The 25,253-nt window shown below is 52.5% G+C and overlaps 1 protein-coding gene across 3 annotated transcripts in view; it reads left to right on the top strand.

Annotated features, from left to right (window-relative positions):
• The window catches only part of LRRC75A (leucine rich repeat containing 75A), a 102,849-nt gene that overhangs the window by 32,591 nt on the left and 45,005 nt on the right, over positions 1-25,253 (top strand). For all 3 annotated transcript variants that reach the window (XR_013941253.1, XM_080563428.1, XM_080563427.1), the window contains exon 2: positions 10,188-10,316. Coding sequence is in view for 2 of the 3 variants with exons in the window: in XM_080563428.1 (XP_080419554.1) it covers positions 10,188-10,316 (129 nt within the window). In the remaining variant the exon portion in view is untranslated. The remainder of the gene's footprint in view (positions 1-10,187; positions 10,317-25,253) is intronic.

The following is a 25,253-nucleotide window of genomic DNA, read 5'->3' as shown; positions in this document are numbered from 1 at the left end:
CCACATACGTACCCAGAAGTACAGTTGCCCTGATTATTATGCAAAGCGTAAATTATTCTAGCGTACAAGCGTGTTATGTATTGATTTGCCATCGCTTTGAATCCCATTACAAGAATCTGCTTTGTTAATGGACTCTGTCCATGCTTGAGGTGAACTGCGATGCTGGATTTGCAAATGAAAGGACTGAAATTCATGGTGTCCATATTAATTACTTGTGCTCCGCTGGCCTCCTTGGCAAGCGGGTGGAAGCTGTGGAAACCTCTGGTTTTATTCCGTTCCTGTTGCTCTGTCTTGAGTAAGAAAACGAGCTGGGTGCTGCGGGGTTTGCCTGTTTTGCTCCTTTGCTGGACGCCTCTCGTACGCCATGAGAAGGTACCAAGAGCAGAAAGAGGCTCCGAATGTGGTGTGGAACAGCAGGCCGTTAGCTGAAGGAGATTTTATTTTAGTGCCACATCCCACCCTGCCTCCCCATCGCTGGCTCTGGGCTAAGATCCACCGACCTCATGTTCCTCCCAAGGAACTTTGCCTCTTCTGCCCCTCCCACCCAGGCTCCTGCTGGTGTATAAATGGGACAAAAAATGGCTTGAGATGCTTTTCTTGGAGTCAGCTGCAGTTTGTTCCTTTAAATGATCTTTCTGCTAATGCTCACATTGTTCCATGGCAGCCGGTTTAAGGAGTTAATTGAATATTTCTCTCTCTGAGCGATGCCTTCAATTACTCCCCTCGAATAACCTCCTCTGAGAGCCAGCTGTGTTGAGGAGTCATCGTCGCTCATTTTTACTGTAAAGTCTGTATCAATAAGATTTCAGGTTTTGTTCTGGCATCTACCTGCTTCGAAGGATCCCAAAGCAATTGTCAAAGCATTTGTGTCGTCTTCCACCGCTGAAATTCAGTCCCTTTGAAGTAGAGCTTACATTTATTGAGCGGTAACAATATGTCCCTCCGTAGCTAATGCAATAATAATCAACCCAGGGCTTGGGAGTGAAGCCGGGTTTTAGGTAGCCGTTATTGGATTGCAGGCTCTTATTGTACATGCAGGAAGGGATTGATTTCTTCTGGGGGGGTACGGGAGGCTCCCAGTGGTACGGTAACACCGTCGATGCTGCGGGTTCAGTGCAGTGTGGCCGTCACACCAAGCAAACCTTGGCCCTGGGGAAACCCAGCTTCTGTCAGCATCTTGCCCGAGGTCCCAGCCCAGCAGCCCCGATGGCAGCTGTGGACCATCTGTCCTGCTGTCCGTCCGTCTGCTGCAACCAGGTCCTGGTCCTCCCCTAGCTGGGATCTCCTCCTTCCCCTGTCGCTGATTCCCCAAAACTTACGGGACCTTAATCACCTTTGTCCCTTTCCCATAGCTGGATGAAACTGGCTGCCTTCTGGAGTTACTTGGAGGACAGACAGGTTGAAGGATGGGCAGACAGCAGCCAGGCCTGGTTGCTTGATGGATTCATTATTAAGGTCAGGCCACCTGAATCAGGATTCGTGGGCTCTCCTCTTGGCACATCCCTTTGCAGAGGCTGCCCATGCTGGGTGCGCAAGTGGGACTGTGTACAGCGAGCGTGCTTGGCTCGTTGCATTTAATTAAATTCGATAAGAGCAGGTGAGAGATAAGAGCAGATTGCACAAAGCGCTGGTAGGCTCGCTGTGGCTTCAGGAACTCCCATGGATTGTAGCGTGTGCGGTGAGACGCCGCCGTAATTCCCAGCGCTGCGGCGCTGAGTGCTGCCCTCGTATCGGGAATCGCTCGCTCGCTGTGTGCCCACACGCCGGGCGGTCTGTAACAGGCCGTGGAAATTAGGGAGATGAGTGATCCCTCCCTTCTGCTTGCAAATCCCTTCCTCTTTTCTGCAAGGATCCCAGTGCTGCCTTTTTGTTGCTCCTGTAAACAAACAAAGAGGTGCATGCGAACGCAGGAACTGCATGCTCAAATACAAGACTTGAGTGCCCGTAAGGCATCTCCTGTCCCCTTCCAAGTCCAAGAGGTCTTTGAGCTACGACTTGCTGCCAACAGAATAGTGGGGACCTAAGGAAAGTTTGAAAACTTAGCTGGTACTGCTGGATGGTCAGCTGCAAACAGCAGGAGACAGAAGGAGAGCCGTGCAGGGCTCTGCGTTTCCTGGGCTGGAAAACAAAGGTGAGAGCAGCGTTAGTAGGGTTTTTCTGCTTGGGTTGCCTGAACATTGGATGTCTAGGGTGAGCTAATTAGAGGGGCTTTTCTTGGCAGCTGACTGATAGAGACAGCCACGTCCCGGGGCTGCCTCAGAGCAGGGGCAATCGGCACCTTAACGTGAGCGAGCAGCAGGACAAGGTTAGGCCACGAGGCTGGGTCCTTACCTGACAGCAGATGAGATGCCTTCTGGTCTGTCAGGCTGTTTGCCCACTGAGATCTCAGAGCCTTTTGCAAGGGAGGATGAATTGGGTTTTACACGGGGCTGGCCCCTGCTGGGATGAGGATCCCCGTGCAGTCTGCAGGGCCTGTAGTAGCCGAAGGCACCCAAAGCAGAGCGATGTTAAAGAGAAAATGCAGCAGCTGGTGCCATCGTGGTGCTCTGAAGAGCAGGTCTCTTTAGAAACGGGAGATTCCTAAAAGCTACGGTAGCTGCAGAGTAAAAGAGGAGGTTGCTGCTCCTGGTTTGCACCGAAGTAGTGACCCTGAAGTGCAGGGACAAACCCCAGCCCTGCTGCTGACCCAAGGCTTGGACGCTGCGGTTTGCTCTGGGCTTTCTCCAGCGAGCACTTCTAGCAGACACACGAGGCTGGAAATGGCAGGTGCTTGATGCAATTTGTCATATTTTCTCTTAATGCTTTGCCACACAGTTGTTAAGGGGAGCTCCAGCAGGCAGAGGAGAATTAATGGGGCAGGACAGAAGGGACCCGAAGCCTCCTTGTGTGGGTTCTGCAGGGGCTGGGGTCCCAGCAGGAGCAGTGGTCCCAAACTGATGGATCAGCAGCGGCTTGGGTGGGAAACCAGGGTGTGGGCAGCTCCTGCTGCTTTAGGAGGGATGCGTGAATAATATTTTGTGAGCTTAAGACAAATGCTTGTGTTAAAGGCATTGGTGGACCTAAACTGTCTGAATTGTTCAGAGCCTGGAGCTCCCTTCCCCAGGCAGTGCTTCCAAGTCCTTTCTGTACTGGGATCCCACCGGCTCTGTAAATCAAGGTGGGGGGCTATCTGTTCCCATTAAATATCCACAGGCACCTTCCTGAAAAAGTCTGCGAGCTGTGGTCTGGCCTAACGCCAATTGGAGTAATTACATTTGCCTCACAGTTTAAAGTAAAGGAGGCACTTTCTTCTGCCAATCTCTTATTCCTAGTTGTTTATTATCGGGATGGCAGCATCTTATCTGCCCATTAATCCGTCTCTCTGTGTTTCCAAAATTCCAGCCTCCTGGAGGGGGTTTGGGCTGCCACCATTTATTATTTGAGTCAATCTGCCAGGCAAATGTTTACTTCTTCCCGTAAATGTTTACTCTTCTCTAAATGTACCCTCACTTGAGGCTTGAACGTGCAATCAGCAGTCTCTGACCAGTATTTACTCTCCTAAACAGAAAATATCCCGTGCAAAACTCTGGTTTTGCACCAGTCTTTTGCACCCTGGGGATTACAAACAGAAATTTGCAGCAGCAGTTGCTGGTTTTCCTGGGCTGGGGACTGTCACCCTTGTCTCTGGGCTGGTTACAGGGGTGTTTGTGGGTGCCATGGGGTGCTGGGCACCTGGAGAATCAACTGCCCTCCAGTCCTTCCCAGCAGTGCCCGGCCACCTTGCCTGGCCTTATTTCAGCAGAAAGTAAGGCAGCAGCAAACTAATTAGCAATTAAGCAAATGCGGGAGGGCTGATCCCGTGCAAAACAGGTGGGGGCTGATTCCAGGGGCTGTGGCCAGGCCTAGAAGATTGCAGCTGGCAGATCCATAAACACGCAGTCCTTCTCTGGCTTACGAATCTCGACCAGACTCTAGAGGATTGGTGATCGACCTGAACGTCCTAAGGATTAAAGGCAAGGAATAGTGTGTTTTATGGGACCGAGCAGCTCCGTCCGTCCTCCCTCGTGGAACAGCCCCCGGGGCCTGTGCGCGCCCCGTGCTGTGCTCGCTGCTGAGCACGTCCCACCTCCCGTGCCCATCTCTGATCCGGCCTCACTCGCTGCAGACACCCTCCTCAGGAAGTCACCTTCCCCAGAGGAGCTGCTGAGGGTGATGGATTGCACTCAGGATTAATCCCTCTCTTCCTCCATGCCCAATGCTTGTTTACAATACCAGCCTCTCTGCCTGGCGATCCGTTATGCTGCTCTGGCGCTTGGTAGTGGATAAGAACCAGTTTTGGAAGAGGTGCCGGCCAAAATAGCAGCTCTGGGGATATTTATGAGCAGCTGCGACCGAAGGAGCTCTGGGCGATGTTTTGCACAGTAACCTCATTTGGGCAACCAGTGACTGCCTTCCCTCCGCGTTCATAAAAGCAGCGACCGAGCACCCTGCTCTATCGTCTGGCTTCTCACACAGACCTGCTGAATTTTCCTCTAATTGCAATTCAGTGCGCAGTGACAAATAGTTTAATAAGAGAAAATGTGCCCGACTTCCGCTGCTTATGGCTCCTGGTGGCTTGGGGGAGCATCGCGCGGTGCCGGCTCTCATGGAAACGCAGCACGGAGCGCGGGGAGCCGACTGCTGGGCTCTTGGTGTCGTGCTGCAGTTCCTGACAGGCAACAGAAAGGGACTAACAAATCCTTGTGCCCAGCGAGAGGGAAAGATAAGCTAGGGTTACGACTCCTAATGCCTTGCTTGCCTCTTTTTTTTTTCCTTTTTTACTGGGAAAATGGCATCGCTCGTGTAGGGTTTGCCTGGGGAAGTCAATGGTGAGCCCTGACTTTGGGCTGGGGTATGGGGAGCTGGGTTGTTTCATGTTGTTGCTTGCAAAAAGGAATCCCAAGGTCTGTGGCTGCACCCGTGCCTGGCTGCTGTTTTCCCAAAATAACTGGGAAATAACTCTTGTGCCTTTCATGGCTGTGCCCAGGAAGTTTCCTTTGCTGGCTGCTGTGGAGGGAGGCATTGCTTCTTCCTGCTGGACTTCTGAGTTAAATCGCTACTTCCTTCACAACCTTCTTTTTTATCTTTTTGGAAATGTACGATGTTTGCATTGCAGCAGAAGACCCCTCCTGCAGAGGCTGAGTGCAGGTGGTTGGTGGCAGGGGGCTGTGATCCCTCCGTCCTTGCCCCCAGCTGGTAAACTGTCCCCAGGGACTGGTGAGGGCTTGGCTTTCTCCTGGCCTCCCAAAGGTAGAAACAAGTCAGACACATTGCAGGAAGGGCACGGGTGAGAGCAGGGAGGATGAGCAGCAAAAAGAGCAGAGTGGGACCATGCTTTCAGCCCTTTCCATTATCCCGGCTTTCTCTGCTTGCTTATGTCATTGATCCCAAATCCTGCCTGACCTGGGCATCAGTGCAGCAGCATCATGCAGGATGTGCATCTCGGAGACACTGAGATCTCTGGTCCACTCTTGCTGGTGCCCCTGAGGATGCCAGGGGCTCGGGGCAGCTCAGGGATGCAGGGACGTTCCCCTTCTGCTGATGCAAACCTTCCCCAAACCATCGCAGCCCCATACAGGGCTTTGGGTGCACATCAGAAAAACACCCCTCCAGCCAGCACTGAGACAGCCATGGTCTTACCAGCTCATAAATACCACTGTTTTTTACCCATACACCTATTTTCGTATTTTGTACTTGCTGTCCAGGTAAGGATCCTCCAGGGAAAGGATATGTGCTGTAAAAACCCATAGAGATCGGAGCCAGATGCTGGGCGTTTCCTCCAAAGCTCGCGATCTGCGATTTGCTGCTGACAGCCTGAGCTGGTGCTAAGTTATTAAACTGCAGATGAGCTCATCGCTTGGCCTCGAACAAGTTTCAGCCTTGAGTGGCTTTAAAATATTACATGTGGTGGGAAGAGACGATGCTGGTGTGGCAGAGAGATTTAGGGAGCAGCTGAGAAAGACATCTGTGCACGAAGAATGCTTACGGGGAGGGAGGAGGGGAAGCTTCCTGTGAAAAATGTGAGCTCTCCCAGGAGAGAGACGTTCTCAGATTTGTTGGTTCTATATTTTAATTTTAGCTGAAAACTGTCAGACTTCTGAGATGCTCAAAGGGAAGTGGCAAGATGCTAAGCCTGGCTTGATCCTGAAAGATCCCGGTGTGCTGAGAGCTGCGTGTGTGGAATTGCTCCTGCCTAGCCCCAAATTCGGCCCCTTTAGTACTACATGTTGTTTGCCAGTGATGCTGTATGACCATGGGTCAAATCCAGCTCTGACCTGATGTTAGCTTAATCCTAAGGTTCAGCTCTACCAGATCGGGCAGGTAACAGCCACCCTGCTGTTGGAAGATGGCGTTCTCTCCCTGGAAGAGTGGGAGCTGGCTTTGGGAGTCTCCCTGCACTGTGTTATCTGCAGGATTGCTTTTTCTCCCTTTTTCCTCCTCTTACAAAGGAGCCCAAGCTCTTGAACGCACCCAGTTCTGCACAATCACTCGTGGAACCACACAGTGCTTAAATACAAGAGGAAGAAGATGGTCTTGAAGGATGGAGTTAGTTTTTCCAACCTAATTAAAACCAAACATGCTTGAGCAGCACTGCTGGGCTCACATGGCTATTGCAGTGCTGCTCCTGGGGAGTTCCGTGCACGCAGACATTTCAGCCCCAGCTCTCAACCCTCAAATTAATTCATTATTTTAAGTGTCAACTTGGTAGAAGCTGTGGGATAGACTGTAAATAGATAGGGATGCTCTATTTTTCAAACAAGGTGTGTTTGCAATTGGAGCCTTGGTTGCTTGATTCTTGTGGCCGCTTGGATTTGTTGTTTTGGGGCTTTTTTGGGTGCTCCTGGTGAGGGTGAACAGCCCCATGCATGTGGGTTTTCAACTGCCTTGGCTTGCTTGGGGCTCTTCTGTACCAAACAGCATGTCTGCAGCAATCAACAAAGCCTTGCACTTGGTGCCAGAGGGATACCCGTAGCAGTAACAAGGTTATTTAGGTCTGCAAGTATCTTCCCTTCCCCCCGCCCCCCTTTTTTGGGGGTGGTTAAACCAAGAAAAGATGCTTTCTTACTGCCATGTTGATTTTTGGCTTCCTACAGCAGCAGCTGTATCCAACTCTTCTGCACTTGTACTTTAGAAGTTGCATTTATAGAGCAAGACCTGGGCTCCGCGTTGCCTTATCCGTGACAGATTGGAGATGGGCTCCTTCCTCATGTGTGTGGGACTTATAGCATCTCATGGAGCTGCTTTGCTTAGCTCTGTAAGGGAAATAATGCCTTGGTGTGATCCTTTCCTTTTAAATACATCATCTCTAAGTGCAAGTGCTTGTGGTTGTGGGTGATAAATGCAATTTGCGCTTGTGAGATGCTCTAATGTCCTCACATGACAAGTTCTGCAGAAGTGCAAAATGCTCAGTAAATAACAAGTTACTTGTAGAGACTGTAAATAAGAAGAGAGCCAGGAAGGACAGCTTTTTGCAGAATGATCGTGAATAAAATTACCCCAGCCCTGTGCTGTGTGTCTGGCACTTTTCAATTTTTACTGAGTGCCTTAGCCAGACTGCAACTCCCACAGGGTCAAATAGCACCTTCCTGCTACCAGCACCTTATAAATAACTTCACGTTTCACTTTCCCAGCTTGGCACAACAGCACCCGGCCCTGGGGGTCCTATCCTGTGGATTTTCTTTGCAGCCAGTTGGTTTTTCCCAAGAGGACCAGAGCACCACGTGCTTTCTCCTCCAGGCATGTTTCTGGCATTGCTCATTCCTTCTTTGCCTGAAACTTCCATTTTGTTTTTGCAGCTCAGCCCTTTCCAGCCTCAAATTCTTGGTAGGATGGGACCCGGTTTGCTTTGCTGGCACCACCACTAATCCCTGGGAGTGCAGCCGTCGCCGGGCTGAACCGCCCTGCCGCCCTGGGTAGTTTGTTGTAGCTGACATTCAGCCTTGCATGGGGTTAAAGATTTTAACATCAACCTGTTAGCGTTCCTTTTGAGACACTAAGCACCCGAAACACCCACAGATCTCTTTGCTCTGGTTCGCACAAAATTCGGCTGCGGTCGCTCCCAGACCTGCTGCTCCGGCTCAGCCTGTCGGGGCTCTCACGTGTGCCAACGCTGCAGCGTGGAAGCCACGAGGGTGGATGCCTCTACCCCGGCCCTGGTGTGGGATCCCTGCTTCCTTCCCTCCAGAATTCCTAGGGTGCATGTGGAGAGGTGGATGCTGAGCACTGAGCTTAAGGGTCTTGGGAAGCTGCTTAGTTTTGGGGTGGCAGGAAGGAAATTTGGGGAGGGCAAGTTGGCAATGGGGCTGTCTCCGTGGGCTCATGGTTTCCTATGTATGAGGTAGGTAGGGGGACAGCACCAGAGCCATGTGGAGGTCTCTGCCTGCCCCAAGCTAGCTGGCTACAAATTGCAGGCATTTCCACCCCCAGTGATGTGTATGTGTTCAAACATCACAACATTCTCCATGCCAGGTGCCACCAGCTATGTGAAAGGGGGACTTGGCATTTAATGGGGTTGTGGACAAATCTTCTCCAGCGTGGCTGTTCGCAGGGATCAAAAACCATTTTCCTCGGTGCCAGTGGAGATATGCATCCGAGAACTTCATCATTTCCTGACTTTTAGTGAAGAGTTGAAATAATTCCTCATTTCTGCTGTATTTTGGCTCAGGAAGAGCTCAGAACTAGGCCAGCCCACCAGCTTACAAATGATTTCCCGTTACCAGTGAGGGCCTGGAGGAGCAGGGGTTGGGATTTCCCACAGAAAGGTTCACACTGGTGTGATGTTGATGGTCAGTTCTTCCTCATCAAGTCACATCTCCACCAATTCAGCGCTGGCTGCCCGTTAATCACTGCCATGAGGGTTTGGCAGCACAGGGCCGCTGTCTTGCCAAAACACACGGCGGGGTGGCAGGCCGCTCTCAGCAGTGGTGTGTCCCTGCCTGCCGAGCCTTGTAGATGTCATCTGGAAAGTAAATGCCTTGGGGTAGGCATGGTGTTGTCCCCGCTGTGGGGAGGTGGACGTGTTGCCCACAGGAGAGGTGCAGTAGGATGAAGTACGGTAGGACCTACAGGCCCTCGTTTCACTAAATCCTGTCTGGGCCAAATAAAAGGGGTTGCCTCTGGGCTTCACTCTTTACAAGAGAAAACAGGCTTGTGAAGAGACACACGAAACAGCCCATTGCTGTCAAAAATAAAAGGCTAAAGGGAAATGGCTTGCTCAAGCTGACTCGGGAAGGCCGGGCTGGAAAGCAAGCGCAGCTCTGCTGGAGCTGTGGTGTCAGCCGGGTCCTTGAGGCACGTCTGCTTGCTGCACCAGCCCTGGTATGGGGTTATGCTGTGGGGTGGCTGTCAGACCTCACTGCGACCCACGTTCATCTGAGGGCCATCCTGTCCCTTGATCAGCTGCTGCTGTGGAATAAAACTACAGTGGAGCTGAAATATTTGAAGTAAATGGAGTACACTACATATAACCCTTCCTCTCCTCGTCCCTGTGCACTAATGTATTTCACAGAATGACGAGCTCTCTGCCAAAATTCCTCAGATTATGATGTCTCAGGATTGAGAATCAGAGAAAATAGACTTGGAGGGGTCCTCAGGAGGTCTGACCCATCCCTAGGGCAAGATCAGCTCGATCGAAACTGTTCCTGACACTTCCTTATCCAGTCTCCAGCGGCTGAGCCTCCACCCCTTCCCCAGCCAGTCTGCTCCAGCACTTCGCCATCCCCACAGCCCCTGGGTTTATCCTTCTGTTTCCCTCACTGCAATTTGAGGCTCATTCCTTCCTCCTTATGCACAGCAGATGCAGAGCACGGCTATGCTATGGCTGTTCTCTGGTTCCAGTTTCATGCCGGCCAAGCATCTGTGTTTGCTGGAGTCACCTGTGATTTTACCTTGTTGCACGCCTGGTGTCTGCTCTCTGGGTTTTTGGCTTGTGAGGGGCATCAAGGTGTTGGACCTGCACCCCTAATGCCTCTTTGCAGAGCAGATAAAGCACAGGAGTGCTGCTTTCCCCTGGGTGACACGTTTGTGTGTCCCTTGTGTTGGGTGGTGGTGGGGATCACTTTCTTCTTGACTTCATGGGGACCACCACTGCAGGTTAATGTGAAAGATCCATGCTAGCCACCAGCCTTGGTAGCACATCTAACACTGCTCCTTTACCCTGTCTCCTGCAGGACTTAGGAATGGAGTCGACCTCTCTGGATGATGTCCTCTATCGATACGCCAGCTTTCGAAACCTGGTGGATCCGATCACTCACGACTTGATCATCAGCCTCGCTAGGTACATCCACTGCCCCAAGCCGGTAGGTACCGTGGCATCGTCACACCCCATAAGCGTGCTGCTTTGGGAAACGGCTCCACTGGGAGCGTGGGGCTTCACCCAAGGCAAAAGGCTTCCTATTTACTGCAATGCTAGTGTGTCTTCTGATAGAGGGGACGTGCTCAGAGGTCATGGTTAGACTGCATGATATCGGGCTTTTCAGCTACCCTAGTGACATTCACCTAATGTGAGTACTTCGGGTCCTAGCACTTGGTTTTGCAAGTTATTTCTGCTTTTTGGCTTTTTGTTTCTGTGTTAACGAACTTGCCACGTTAGAACACTTTCTGCCTTGCAAGGACAACAGACCCTTCCTCGCCCTTGTGCAATATTTATTGTGATCCCAAATGACAAGGGAGTCCTTGGCTGTGCCTGCAAGGCCAGGTTGCCAAAAAAACACAGCCTCCATGGGCTACTGGTTGGGCTCTGCCGTGAGCAGGTTTCACTGTAAGCATAGCCCCATGCAGATAGGGGCTTTCAAAACTCTTGGCCCTATTTGCTCCCTGGCATCAGCAGCAGCATACAGGCTTTTGGAAATCCCAGGCTGGCTCTCTTCTCTTCCACGGTTAATGTGACTTCGTGTCGTGGCCACTGGCTGTTTGGATAATTAGGGTTTGTTCTCTCCCCAGGCTTTCCTTTTAAATCAGCAATATTGTCGGTGTCTGATTCAGAGCAGCGTAGGCTCAGAGTGGTGCGAGATGTCTGATAGCTCCAAACACACTGGATAAGGGGGAGAGGGGAGGGGGGAAGACCAACAGCTACCAAGCAGTGATTGCAGCAGATGTAGGTGGCATCAGATCTGGGGGATGTTTTAATCTCCATGTCCCCCTGTGCTGCAGTCGCTCTCCTGTAAGCCTGGGAGGATGGCACAGCTCCGTGTGCTGTGTCCTGGCGCTGCAGTCACAGAGATGTGTTGTGCATCAAAGATGAATTGGGTGCAAACACCTAAAACACACACCTTGCAGAAGAAATTGCTTGCTTCTGCCAAGTGCTGTGCAGGCTGAGCAAGAGCTGTGGTCAGTGATGCTCGCTTGACTCCCCTTGGAGTGTTTCCTCCTAAAGAGGCGTTTCTGTCTGTGTTTTATCTGGTCTGGACACAGGTCGGAGCACGGTGTGGGGAGCTGAAGGCTCCTCTGTCACAGTTGTGTTTTTCTTCTCCCCTGCATGTTGCTTGTCAGGAACTCAAGCGGAATTTAAAACAACGTGAGTTGTAGGAAGAGGCTGAGCGTTGTTTTCTGGTGAGCACAAAGGAGGGCTTACAGGGCTTCCTGGTGGGATGGCTCCATCCTAATAGCTTCCTTGGGGGTGTGGGAGCTCTGCGGCTTCCCTGAACTTGCCGTCTGGGACCCATAAGCTACTAAAAAGTTCTCTTTGCTCCAGAGGAAGCCCTTCCACCCCCATACCCTGCACTTGGCTCTGGTCACATACAGATATGATGGAGCTCTGTTTGAGGGCCACCAGGAACACAGCTTCAGTTGGGTTTCACACCTGATGTTGGTGGGGCCATCTCCTGTGACATGTAGGGTGCAGCCCTTCTTGTGCTCCTCCTGGGGGGCAGCAGCACCATGGCTCAGGGGGACATCAGAGCAAGACCCAGCCCCTCTTGGGGACCACGCTGTGCAACCCTGATGTTTTCCCGATGCTCCCACAGGGGCCGTGTGTCTCCCTGCAGGTCCCAGACCTCTGAATTTCTGCCAAGAGCTTGCTTGTTACACTCCATATCCTTGAACTTGGTTGCAGAGTGGGGGTCTGTTGGATTGTTTTTCCCTCCTGGAGGCAGCAAACTCAGGGAGAGCTCTTCTGTTCTCTCTCTGCTGCTGAACTGCAAGCAGCCCATGCAGCATGGGGGCTCTTCTTCCCCGTGAGATGCCGGTCGCTGAATGCACGTGGTCCTCATCATCCCTCGGGGCCTGCACCCCTCCAGGCAGTGGCTCTGGTGGCACAGCGAGGGACAGCTTCTCGGTGCCAGCCACCCCCAGCGAGGCTGCTGCAGCAAACGCTGACAGGTGGCAAGCGTGTGAGCGGTGACAGCTGTGTTCACACAGCAAAGAAAACGTCACCCCGTGTTTCTGTGCGGCTCGGCGCTCCGGCACGGAGCCCTGGGGGCTCGCGGGCAGCTGCTAAGCCCCGGAGCATCCCCAGTGGGCATTGCCTTGGAGAGGAGAGCAGGGATTGCGCAGGTGGCAGGCAGCTAGTCCAGCAGCAGGACGGTGCTGCAGCTCCCGCTGGGCCTTGCTCAAGGTTTGGGTGCCACCGGCTGGGCTTTAAATCGTCTTTCATTTGGCAGCTGGATTCTGGGTGAAAAATAATTTCATCCTGGTGTTTGGCTGTGGTTTCCTGATACAGTGAGTTTCTTTTGGTCCCCCAACAAGCTGCGTACCTGAGTCACCTGGGTTATTTTCCAGCCTCCAGTCCCTTTCCCCCAGAGCTTTTGCTCTTCCCCAGTTTCTTTGGCAGAGACTTGGCAGCTCTGCATGAGAGCAGGGGAGAGCTCCGGGCCAGGAGTGCTGCTGAAGGTTTGGCTTTCGTTCAGCCTGCCGAAGGTATGCCGTTGCGTCCTGTGGCACACACACGCGTGAATATATAGGATGAGGTAGCTGTGAACTTGCCCACATCTAGAAGGAGGTGGAAAAACTGGGGCTGATGTGGACCCTGGTGGCTATTAAATAGCTGGGAGCGATGGGGTCTCGCTTTCCTCCTGGACAGAGCTCTTCCCTGGCTCTCTGTACGTTGCTCTTTCCACTCAGCCTCTATTTATACCACCTTAGCTTAAAGGTGACCCCTTGGCTTCTCCTCCGAGCTAAAATAAAAGCCGAATGGTTTTTCCGAGCACTGGGTAAACACGTAGTGCTCTGCAGGGCCAGGAAAAGCTGGCCTGAGCTGTCCGACGTGGCTGCTGCTCAGCACAGCTCCGGGGATGCTTATTCCAGCGAGCAAATTCAAACCAGCAGCAAGGCACGAAACCCAGTTTGTGACGGATGGGGCTGGAGTGCTTTGAATGAGCACGAGCTCAGAAATTGGGCGAGCCCTCATAGGGACACACGAGTGTTTGGTGCAGAGGCTGGGCCGTGTGGCTCGTGAGGTCCCAGCCTCCCTGAGGTGCTCGAGGTTGGGTGGCTTTTGTGAGAGGAGCCTGACCATCGTCCTTCTCCATGTCACCTGGAAGTGCTCGGGACTGCTCAGCCCCTCGGTACGGACGGATAATGCCGTTCGACTGACGCTTGCATATGATCAAAGACATTTGAACAAGTGTTTCCTTCCCCACAGCCGTGACCCTGGGGCTCTCTTTTATCTTGCAGTCTCTGTTTCTCCCCAGCACCATGGCAGGGAGCCGTGGTTTCTGCTGTGGGCACTGCCAAATGCCGTGGTGCTGGGCATGCGTCCCCACCAGGTTAAGGAGGTGGTTGCGGTGCTGTGGGAGCTCTGGTGCGATGTCTGTCTGTCCAGGGTTGCCCTCTGAATGGGGAAAAGGGACAAAATGCAGTGGCGAACGAAGCCACATGGTATGGGACCGAGCTGCCTGATGCCCCACATCTTCCCCACAACCGTTTATGTTTGCAGTGAGAGGTGTTCCAGCCAAAGGAGCTGAAGACACAAATGCAAAAGGAGCAAAGGGCCCCCTGCAAAAAAAAAAAAAAAAAAACCAGCTCTTTTTGCCAGCAGGAATATCTGGCTATAAACTATTGGAAAATTAAAGCGGTTTCTTTTTCCACAGACTGCAGCCACATGTATGGATGACTGATGACTGTGATAGTGAGTGAGTCAGGCTTTCCCCCAGCTTGAGGACTTGTTGGACGTGGGATAAGCACCGAGCGGGGCTGAGGGGAGAGCAGAACGTGAAGCCTCAGGCAAAGGCTGCTTTTTCCACTTGCAGTCTTGGGGCGTTTGATTGCTCCAGCTTTTAGAGGTTTCGGGGAGCAGCCAGGGGGGTGGAAGCTCGTCCGGAGTAAATGAAAATCGAGATGTTGGCTTTGCTCATCCCCATCTTGCTGCAGGTTTCTGCCAGCAGTGGCCAGGGTAGGGCTGGTGGAGCAGCTGAGCAAAAACCCGTCCCCAAGCCTCTCCCCAAGTGAGACCCCAAGCTTGGCTCTTCTGCAGCCCACTGAGAAGCCAGGTGAAAGATGAAATCCCATTTGCTTGTAGGGCACTGGATGAGGGCAAACAGCTCAGTATAAAAACACTGTGTGACAGATAATGTGGTCCTCTGTCTCCTCACCGAAAATGCAGAGGTGATGTGCTGGGCAGGGAGGTAGAACTGGGTTTGCCCGTGTAGGCGCGGCTAGATGAAGACCCATTTTGTTGTTCACTTCTGTGTCATTTGAGAATCCATGCTTAACTCTGGTCCTGGCTCAGATTTCCTGCTTGAGCTCTAAACTGATCAGGTTTGCAGTGTGGGTTTGGTTATATGGCTTGTCACCCATGAAAGCAAGAAAAAGATATGTAAAGAAAAAGTAGTTATCGTGACCTGGTTGAAATAGTCAATTTCTAACCCTTCTTCAGCCCCAGGGGATAAGGATTTGACTTACAGATGATGTTAGGTTTTTATGCCTTGAATTTTTAAAACATGTAATTTCTGATGGAGCTGTACAGAAAGTAACATGAGCATTTTTCCTCTTATTTACAGCCCTGTGTGCTGTGACATGTGGCTGAGGCTGTATTAATAAGCTCAGCTTATACAGGGTGAATATAACCAGGATACCGTGACCACTAGCTCAGTGCCTTTATCCCAAAACCAAGCTCGTAATCCAGCTCCTCCACCATGTGTGTTAGTATTTGCTCTTGAATTAAAATTATTATTCCAGGTTTCTGACATCACACTTATTTTTTGTAGCAGGACAAGCTGAAAGGACAGGTACGAAGCGATGACACGCTGGGGGACACTCAGGCAAAAACCTCTAAAACCCCAAATACCTGATATAAAAGCAAAGGGGATGATGAGGATTCAGCTAATTCAACTGTATTCTGTATTAGTGGCTCAGGGGTTTTTTGCCAGTCTTGTTCCAAGTGTGAAGATAACTCGTTATGGGTATTTAGACATCTGCAATACATTAAAATATCCTGCAGCATGAAAAAGGCTGTGAAGCTCAGGTTCTGCTAACGACAGCTCTGGTTCTTCCCCATCTGGAAGTGTCGTGCCCTCTGCTCTTTACAAAAAGAGAGATGTTCTCAGAAGCCCTGGAGCATGAGCTAAAGCTGAACAGAGAGCCTTGGAAACATGGGGAAAATTGCACTGAAGCCTTCTCTTTGCAGTTTCTTTAATATTAAGACTGAAAGTGAATAATAGTAAGGGCTAGATGGGCTGTGATGGTGCCACTACCAGCAAATTTTCTGGGGAAAATTGTGGTTTTTTTTTAAAGTGCAGAGGGAGAGGGGATGCTAACCTCCCCTCTCCGAAAGCTGCATGTGGCTGGGAAGTGGGTTTGGTGTCGCTGCGGGGCTCTGGGCTGGGGCTGTGAGCTCTGAGTTGGGTCCCAGCACTCGGCCCGCTGCACCCTTTATTTATAGTGCCACGCTTTGTGGTGCAGGAACCCGGGGAGGCTGTGCCTGTCCTTTTAAGAAAATATATGAAACGTCAAGTAGATGAATCCTATCTGGAGCATAGCACCTTATATGAGATATACTCCCCTCTCGGAGGTGGTTGATGGGGTACCACGCTTTCTGGCTGGCTTGTGTCTTGGATGTCTGGCTTTTCCTTATGAAAATCAGATACCCCGTTATAGACTTTTGTACCTCTTGGGGCTCTGAAGGAAATCCAGCACGTGATTGTTCAGCCCGTTCGGTGCAGAAGAGCTGGGGGAAGCCCCCCAATATTCCCTGTTACCAGCAAGGTGAAGAATTCCCTGGATTAAAAGGTACTGACTTGTCTGGGGACCGGGTGAAGGCACAGCAGCGTGCGCAGCTCTCACTGCAGCGTGGAGAGACAAAGGAGCCTTTCACATCCCAGTTCCCTAAATGATAGCGGGTGGGGGGCGATGCACGGAGAAGCTGTAATCTCAAAGTCTCTGAAGCTGCACCATTCTGGAAGAAGGGGGCTGTATGAGCACAAACAACTGCCGACTGAGGTTTTTACAAGCAAACAAACAAAAAAACTCCATTTTGTTTCCCCCTCCTTGACCTCTGGGGCCTATCCAGCTTAGTGAGGGTGACTTTTGTCAAATTGTTATCTTTTTATCTCCTTTGGGTTGCTTAAACCCAAAATCTCAATGCTGGCTGGCAGAACTGCTGAGCCCCTTGCTCGGTTCCCATAATAACAGGGCGACCTTTCGTAATGGCTGTGCAAGCATCTGCAAACCCTCCTAAATGCTGCAGGATGGATTTTGTCATCTCAGAGGCAGATTTTGCAGAGCCTCCAAAATGTCAGGTGCTGCTCAAGGGCCTTCGTCACCCAGGTTGGGACCGGAGCAGATGATTAAAGGAAGGAACCCAGAGCAGGAGAAGACATTTCATGGTGCACTCTTAGCAAATGTTCCTTCTTTTCTCAGAAGGCAGCTGTTGCCAAGCACCTGAATTAAACCTCGGAGTTGAATCCAGAGCAGAAGAGGAGGTAAAAGGGGAGAGATCAGCATGAGGATATTAATGCCAAAAAGAGAAGGAAATGGTCTGTGGCTGAATTTTGGAGGGATCCACCAGTTCTCAACAGTAGGGCAGTGATTTCCTCCCCAGCTCATTGTTTTTCTTCCCAACTTCTCCTCTAGAGAAAACCTCAGGAGGAGATGATACAGACCCAAGCCGCCACTGCTGGGTGTCCACCTTTGACTCTCTCATCAATGCTGCATGGTTGGGCAGAGCAGCTCTTCTCACCTTCTTGGTGGCCTCCCCTTCAGGGTGGGCAAGAAGAAGAGCCATGAGATGCTCTGCTCTTGGTCACGATGAGCAAGGCTCCTCCTAGTGTTGGTGAAATCTCTTTGGGAAGGCTCTAATATCTGTCTGGGCAGTAGGGGCTCAGCAACCCCTCATTTGAGCCGTCTTCGGTCTCTTCTTCGATGCATCGCTCCCTCCAAAAAATGTCACCTGGGAAGCACGTCAAAGAGCCATCCACACCACAAAACCAGTTCGGGTCAAGCAGACCTTGTCCGGTCCTGCCCCTCACTCCCAGAGAATCCCAAGATGAGGAATATAGCCAGGAGAAAACGTGATGAAGAAGGATGAACTGAAGAAACCATTTGCTGAGCTTGTTTTGCTAGAGCTGGCAAGCTCACAGACTATTTTGTGAACAATACCATATGCTGCTTAATAATTTGAAATAATTGAGTCCTGTGGGTGTGTGTGGCCTCGTACCGCTTTCCAGGCTCGATGTCGCCTCTGTTTTGTCTCCGGCAGAGGAGCTTTGCCCATGCACGGATGGGGAGCAGAGCAGTTCCCATCCCCACCGTCTGCCCCGGAACGCTCCACTTGCAGCCTCTCAGCTAAAACCAAGTGAGTGTCCCTGAGGGAAACGACGGATGAAGAAACAGGTACCTCATTAAACAGTAACAACATGTTTTATTGATGTTTTCTGATGGTAATTGACATTTGTGTTCAGCTCATTGAGCTTTTAATCAGAAGATAATTTACCCCGTAGGAAGGAAGCGTATTGATTCCCTGCCTCCTCGTGGGAGCAGTGTTTATGTGCATGGAGCGCATGGTGGGACTTGTGCACCGCGGCTGGAGCAGGGAGCTCCCTGCTCGCTGGTTTTGTCCCGGTGGTTCGGGCACGTGGATGGATGCTTTAATATCTGCTCCCAGCCTAATTCATAGCAGGGTGAACGCCAAGCAAGCAAACGGTCTGCTGGCAATGCGGGTGTGCAGAAATGAATGGTTTAATAAGGAGGATTTGCTGATGATGCCAGAAATTGATGGCACGCTGAGGAATCCGCCCAGCCGCAGGTCGCGGGCACATCGCACTCGGATCCCACATGCCAGGCAGAAAAGTCCCGCGCAGTTTTCATTCAAATGGGCGAAAGATGCTCTAAAAAATAGCATGATTCCATCTCAGGGGCAAAAGCAGGGGCAGTTCCCTATAGTTTGGGGAATGGGAGGAGATGGGGGCATTCGCAGAGTGAAGGGCGGAGGAGCGAGCCCTGCCAAGGGGAGCAGGGAGCTTAGGGCACTGTGTGGTGGCTGTCTGGGGTCCTGCAGTGGTGTGGTCACCTGCTCCAATTCCTGCCTTTGCCCTGTGCTGTGGACTGCACTGAAACCTGAAGAAAAATCTATTGCTTGGCTTGCACCCCAAATTTCAGCTTCTTTGCTGGATTGTAGGTTTGGGGCGGGCTAGGGCTCCATGGGGACAAAGGGCTGATGGATCGAGAGGAGCCGAGGGGTGCGCCGTGTCCTGCTTCCCGGGGGGACACCCAGGTGACAGTTCCTCACCGAGGTGATGCAGCTGCTCTGTCTCTGCTGGGCAAAAAGGAGCTACGAAATGCAAAGAGCCAAGGTCTTGCAGATAGGAAGGCTGCCAGCGGGACGTTTGGTGATGGCTCTCAAATGGCGGGGACTGTGATTTCTGGCCAGAGTCCAGCGAGCGATGATCCGACACTGTGGCATTATCCCACCCTTTCCACCTTCGAAGAGTTTTGCAATCGTTAGGAGATCTGCTAAACCTCCTGATCCCTCTGCCACTCTCCCTTTTCTTCTCTCCACCCAGCTCTCCAGGAACATCCCAGTACAGCCCCGGTGTTTGTGTTCGTATTTCCATGTCTGCTTGGAGCACTGGCTGGGATGACCCTGCTCCTCCTGGCCACATCACATCCCGCTGCTGTTGCTGGGAGAGCTTTGCCAGAGCATGGCCACTGACTTTATTTGCTGCTTTATGACAGTGATCTTATCAGTTAAAAAAAAAAAAAAAAAACAGGTTACCTCGTGCCCGCAAGGTGAATGAGCTGAAGGTGAGACTTGCTCTGAGGGCCGTGTCCTTGCCCTCAGGTGCACGTTTCTGTGCCTTCCTGCAGCGGGGAGTGACCGGCACTGATGCAGTGGGGACTTTGTCTCCCCTTCCCAGGCTCTTGTGCACATCACGAGGCTCCCAGGGGTTGTGGCGAGGGTCTGAGAACCCGCACGGGACCACGTAAATACTCGAAGCAGCGTCCTGGAGACGCTTCTGCTTGCCTCCGACAGAAATAGCGAGTGTGCTGAGCTCTGCTTCCCGTGGGACCCAGCGTGGTGTGGCTGAGAGGCAGGCTCCGCAGGAGACTTGTTGGGCTGGGAAAATCCTCCGTGATGTCCTACATCTGCAACATAAATAACCAAATGTTTTACTGCTGGCTTCACCCCGGAGTACAGCGAACGGCGAGCGTTCCCCTTTAGTTAGCAGCAAAAGCAGGCACCGGGCTCCGACCTGCGGTTCCCAACGCGATTCCCCCCGAGAAGTGCCTGCTCCTGTGGCTTTCACACCTGGGGCAGGCTGGGGCTGTCAAGACGCGTTGGCTGGGGTGTTGTGGTGGGAGGTGACACGGACGTACTGCACGACATCCTGCACCTATCGCTCTGCAGCGCGCCGTGGCCCTGGGTGCCTCGCACCTCGGCTGCCTGCCCCATCCTAGGGCACCGTCCCCCTCCGTGTGCCACATCTTCATCCTTCCCCACTTCGCGACACACACAAGCGAGCCATCACCAGAAAGCTGCTTGGTTTCTGCCCTCGCCGTTCTGCCCCGGCTATATGGATTACCTCGCAAAGTTGTTTGCTGAGATGTTGCCAGCGTAATGAATGGAGCTCCTGGGTTTTGAGCTGCTTGCTTGGCTCTGCGGTCACTCCCTGCACCTGGTGGAAGGAGCCAGAGGGGTCGGTGATTAAAAGGGTGGTCCTGCGACCCTTCAGGATCAATGCTGGCACCTCAGTGGCCTTTGTGTTCATAACTGTGTTTATGGCAGTGCAGAGGGTCCCCACATACTTGGCTCAGGATCTTCCTGCGTGTGGCAGGAGCACGAGCTGGTGATGCTCAGAAGCCTCCTCCCCAGTCACAGCTGTGGGCATCTCAGCTGAGAGTTTGGGAGGTGTGGGCTCAGCATCCTTCTGCTGACCTGGGGTGGGAATTTGGCTTTTTGGTCCCTCCCTCACCTGTTCTGCTGGGCCAGGGGTAACTGCATGCTCTGCTCTTAGAGGGGTGGCTTAACACCAAGCACCCTGGCCCACACTGCAGTGATTTCTGCCATCAGGATGAATCCCGTAACACGCAGCTCTGTGCTCAGCACCGTCCTCATGGCTCTGCTGCTGTCTGTGGGGTGAGAAAACACTGTTGGGAGCAGGATGGGGCTGGGCATTGCAGCACAGGGTGCAGACCCCCCACCGATCCCTCCCCATTCCCCTCATCGTTTCGACCGCTGCTCATTTATCCTCTGCTGCCGGAGCCAAGCTGGGTGCCCTCCAGTATATCTCGCACCAGATTTTTATATTCCTTTCTGCAATTTCCCTTTATCTCACATGCTCCCCTCAGGGCCATCATTCACCTTGAATTTTATTGCCTTTTTTAATTGCTTCTCCGAAGTCCAAGTGTAATATTACTCCCGAATCTTCCTGAATAACTTCCTGAGTCACTGCGATCCCATTCATCTTGTACTCCTGGCTCTTTTGATAAGCCCCACTGTACATTGCTTTTCATTTCGGTATGTCAACACCGAATCCGACACGTTGCACTTTGGCCTTTCGTCCAGGCAGGTGTTGAGCACTTCTTATGGTGGTATCTGGGTTGCAAAATTGGTTTCCATTTCTCTTCGTTTCTACAAATTTCCGCTCTCAGTGCTCTGCTACTGCTGCAGCATCACCAGCTCCTAATTTGGGCTAGGTCAAGGCAGGGTTTAATTACTGGGGTCTTCATCACCCTGTAATTGATCATCCTAGGTGAGTTCTCAGTCCTGCATCAGCACAGCCAGCATGGCCTGAGCACTGCCAGCAGCAGCTCTCACTCTGCTCTTCTTCCATTAAAACAGCTTTTAGGAGCCCATAAAGAGCTTCTGAACAGACGGAAAGGTTTAAAATTTTTGAATGGAGGTTTTTGCAGGCAGCCTCGTGATGCTTGTATGGAGCGGCGTGGTGCATGGTGCTTTGACAGCTCTGCCAGGGTCTCGCTGGCTGTTTGTAGGTCTGTGGCCCAAATCCTGCAAGCCCTGGAGCTGACTCCACCACCCAGCGCCCTTGTGGAGTGGGAAATTGGGAGCTGGTTTATTTTTGTTGAATTTCAAGTCTCCTGCTGCTCTGTGGATGGCTGGAAGGGGACGTAAGCAGAGCTTGGGACAGACTCTGCGGTCAGCTCGCCGCTGGAGCCATGCTGAGAGAAGGGTCAGCAATCCCAAATCTGAATTTCCCATACTGAAAAAAACGCATATTTCCTGTAAGAAGGTAAACGCCTCTTCTCGTACTGGAGACCTTCATTCTGTTCCAGCTGGTCCTTTCTTGGCCATTTCATGATGCAGATTAATTCTGGGGCTCATCCTTCCCCTACAGAAGCTGTAGGATGATGCTGGTCAGACAAACATGCTTGGCCCCAGTCTTGGTAGGGTCACAGGCAGCATGCGGCCCCAGGGCTGTGTACCTGTGGGAACTGGGGTAGGATCCAGGGGATCAGCCCAGAAACAGCGAGCCCTTCTGCAAACACCCTCATTCTTATTACACAGGGGGGTTGGAGCCTTCCTGGTCCCACGGGAGGAGGTCGGTTTGCTGGAGAAAACTCCATCAGGGCTTCAAAAGGCAAATCTGGCGCTGCTCACCAGGGTGGCTGCCGGGCAGATGTCTGCAGGCAACAGTAGGCTGCGATTTAGCCCCGTGCTTTGAAAGGGGAGGGAAAAAAAAAAAAAAAAGAAAACCAGAAACCCATTAGATGACCTCAGCTCCGCGTGACTACATCAAAAGGGAAGGCATCGTAAATTCGGCAGTGCTGGCTTTATTAAAGCCTGGGGCCGGGGAGCAGGGTGCGGGGAACGCCCGCTGCGGGGCTGTAGTCATTACAGAGGTGTCACAGAAGAGGACACAGGTCACCCAAAACTGGCTGGTGACAAGCCCAGGAGCCAGCTCGAGGCCACTTTGAACGCCAGGATCCTGCTGTAGGAGGTCAGGCTCCCCTCCACCATCCCTGTCCCCATTCAGCCAGACCGAGTGCCCCGTTTGGGTGCCACCTGGGAGCCGATGGGACGTCCCCGCTCCGAGGCTGCCCCGTTACCCAGCCCGCCAGCAGCCAGGCTGCTTTGCTCCATGCACATAATTGCATGTACAAAGACGTACGAAGTCACAGTCTCCCAGATTAAAAAAAAAGAAAAGTCACCCCCAAATTCATCATACTTCTGGCTTTGCCCCTCGAAATGGTACTGAGGTATTTAACATGGTAGGGAGGGACCCAAGTGCCCAAACCTTTCTCTTCCCTTCTACAAATGTTTCCTTGCTCATCTCTATAGACGGTGGCTGGTTCAGTTTTGTTTCACTGAGGTTTTGCAAAGAAAAATCTTCCTTGCCTGGACTGGCTTTTGCTCAGGATTTTGCATTTCGTGTTTGCAGGTAAGCGAGGTGGGAGCAGGTTTATTTTGTTGCCATTCCCTTCCAACCCTGGAGTTTATCCCTTCGTCAGTGTGGTTTACTGGGGGCTTGTTCTCCTTGGCTGCGTGCTAATTTGTAATAACTGCTCTGATGCGTGCCAAAACCCATTTAAGATGATCTGTCTTAGGGCTTCCTAGAGCATCTCTCACTGTTTTATGTTTTCGTGATATTGAGTAATAGCTCTGTTTACCATTGTGAGCATAGTTTTTTCTCTCAGCTGTTTTTTTCTTTCCCCTAATAACCCAAACTATTTGTAGGAAGGCAAATCCTAGCTAACCACCTAAGGCAAATAAAGCAAATGGGACTTGGAAGGAAATCCATCAGCTTCTCCTTGTTTTATGGGTATGAAATAGGTCGTGTTTTAAGGGTCAACATCCACTGAACCGTATGGAAAGGAAACGTCTCAAATGCGTTACGCGCAGGGAACGGTGCCCCCAGGACAAGTGCGGTTTCCCTGGCTGGTGGCTTTGTGCATTTGCGACCACAAATCCTGCTGCAGCCTCAAAGAGAGGATGCAAGTTGGAAAAGGTTAAAAAAAAAAAAAAGGAAGAGAGAACTTATTATTATTTTTAATTCAGTCCTGGTTTTGGAGGGCCAATCCGGGGCCTGTCGCACGTTGAGATCTGCAGCACAGCGCCGGCTTTGCCCAGAGACTGATTGCGAGTGACGGAAACGTGGGGCTGGGTAACAATGAGAGCAAAAACCTGTCGCTTCCTCCGGCTTGGGCCGATGGCTAATTGTTCTAATTTGGGTCAGAGCCCTGCTGTGCTGCAGCCCGAGTTCTTTATCGGGGCTCTGCAGTCATTAACGCTGACCCATTTAACACCGTGTCTGGCCCCAGCACAGCCCCCCCGGGCTCTTTTCTGCCGCAGGCGATTCAGTGCTTAGTGAAAACAAATGAGTTTGCAATAACGTCTTTATTTCAAGGCCTTACGGTGCTTTTTGCCTCTCGGCGTGCTGCTTTTGGAGCAGCCCAGAGGTGAGGTTTGGGAACGAGGAGCTTGGCTCCTCTTGTGGCATGGGCTGGGGGGAGCAGCGTGGGCTGCAGCCCCTGGGGGCTCGTGGGGCTGCGTGCGGGGATGGATGGGCGGATGGACGGATGGGTGGATGGATAGATGGATGGATGGATGGATGGACGAATGGATGGATGAGTGGAAGGATGGATGGATGAGTGGAAGGATGGATGGATGGATGAGTGGAAGGATGGGTGGACAGATGGATGGATGGACAGACAGATGGATGGGTGGATAGACGGACGGATGGATGGGTGGATGGACAGATGCGTGCCGCTTGCCGTGTGCATCCCTTCCCATCTGAGCCCAGTTCCCTGCTCTACTTCCCAGCCCTACCCAAACCCACACCTGCTCAGTGCCCAGACCCACCTCTCTTCTCACGGGGCTGTTCCTGGGATCTCCCCCCGCCCCGACCTGCCACCACCCAGCACGGTGACACCGGCAGCACCAGGTCCCTGCACCCAGCTCTGCGCCCGCAGCAGCAGTCCCAAGCCTGCTGTATCGCTGCCACCCAGCGTGCAGGGATTCGGCTGCTGTTGAGCAGCGTTTGCATTCCCGTGGTGTCACCCCTCTGCTGCCCACCACAGCCCGTTCTCTGCCAGCCGAGCGGCAGGGAGCATGGCCGAGGCTGGCTCAGCGCAGTGCACGGACAAGGAGCGGTGCCCTGCGCACTCAGAGCTGCTCCTTGCCCATGCCGTGGGTGAGCCCTGCGTGGGGACAAAGCAGGTCCCCCTGCAGGAGCCAGCTCGGCTCCTGCCCCTTCCTCGTTTTCCAGTTGCGGGCACGGGGCTGACGGCGTCTCGCAGCTGGGGTGTGTGCCACGAATCCTTTTCCCAGCTGAAATCGGTTAAGGGATTGCAATCTCATGAATCTCCGGCTCCTCCCAGCAGCGAGCAGCCTTCTTCCTCCTCCTCCAGGGGCTGGAGGCAGGCAAGGGTGGAGGAGGAATGGCAGGGAGAGGGGCCCCGTGCAGGGAAAGCCTCTGCTCTCAGCTCTCCCCACATCCCTCCTCCATCTCATGCTCAGCATCATGTCCTCTGTGGCCAGGAACTGCACTGGGTCTCTGCCAGCTCGGCCAGGACACGGCGGAGGAGAAGGAACTGAGACATTGCCCCAAAACTGCGGCTGCTGCCGACGGCAGCGATGCTTGCACTGCCAGGGTTTGCCCATGAGCTCTGCGAGCCCTGCTAGGAGCTGAGGTGCTGCACAAAGGTGCTCTGCGAGGCACGGCTTCTCCTAAACGCCTCCCAGCTTCCCGAGATAAACAAATAGGGGAGCGGGTGCCACGCGGCTCCCTGCATGCTCCGTGCACTGTCCTGTGCATGCGGTGCCGGGAGAAAGCCCCCGGGCCTCTTCCAGCAGCAGCAGGTGGGAAAGCTGAGGAGCTCTGCGTGCTGCCCTGCATCTCCCC

Source organism: Anser brachyrhynchus, assembly GCF_964034855.1.
Source record: "Anser brachyrhynchus genome assembly, chromosome: 20".
Classification (NCBI taxonomy): Eukaryota; Metazoa; Chordata; class Aves; order Anseriformes; family Anatidae; genus Anser; species Anser brachyrhynchus.
This window is presented reverse-complemented; position numbering and strand designations above follow the sequence as displayed.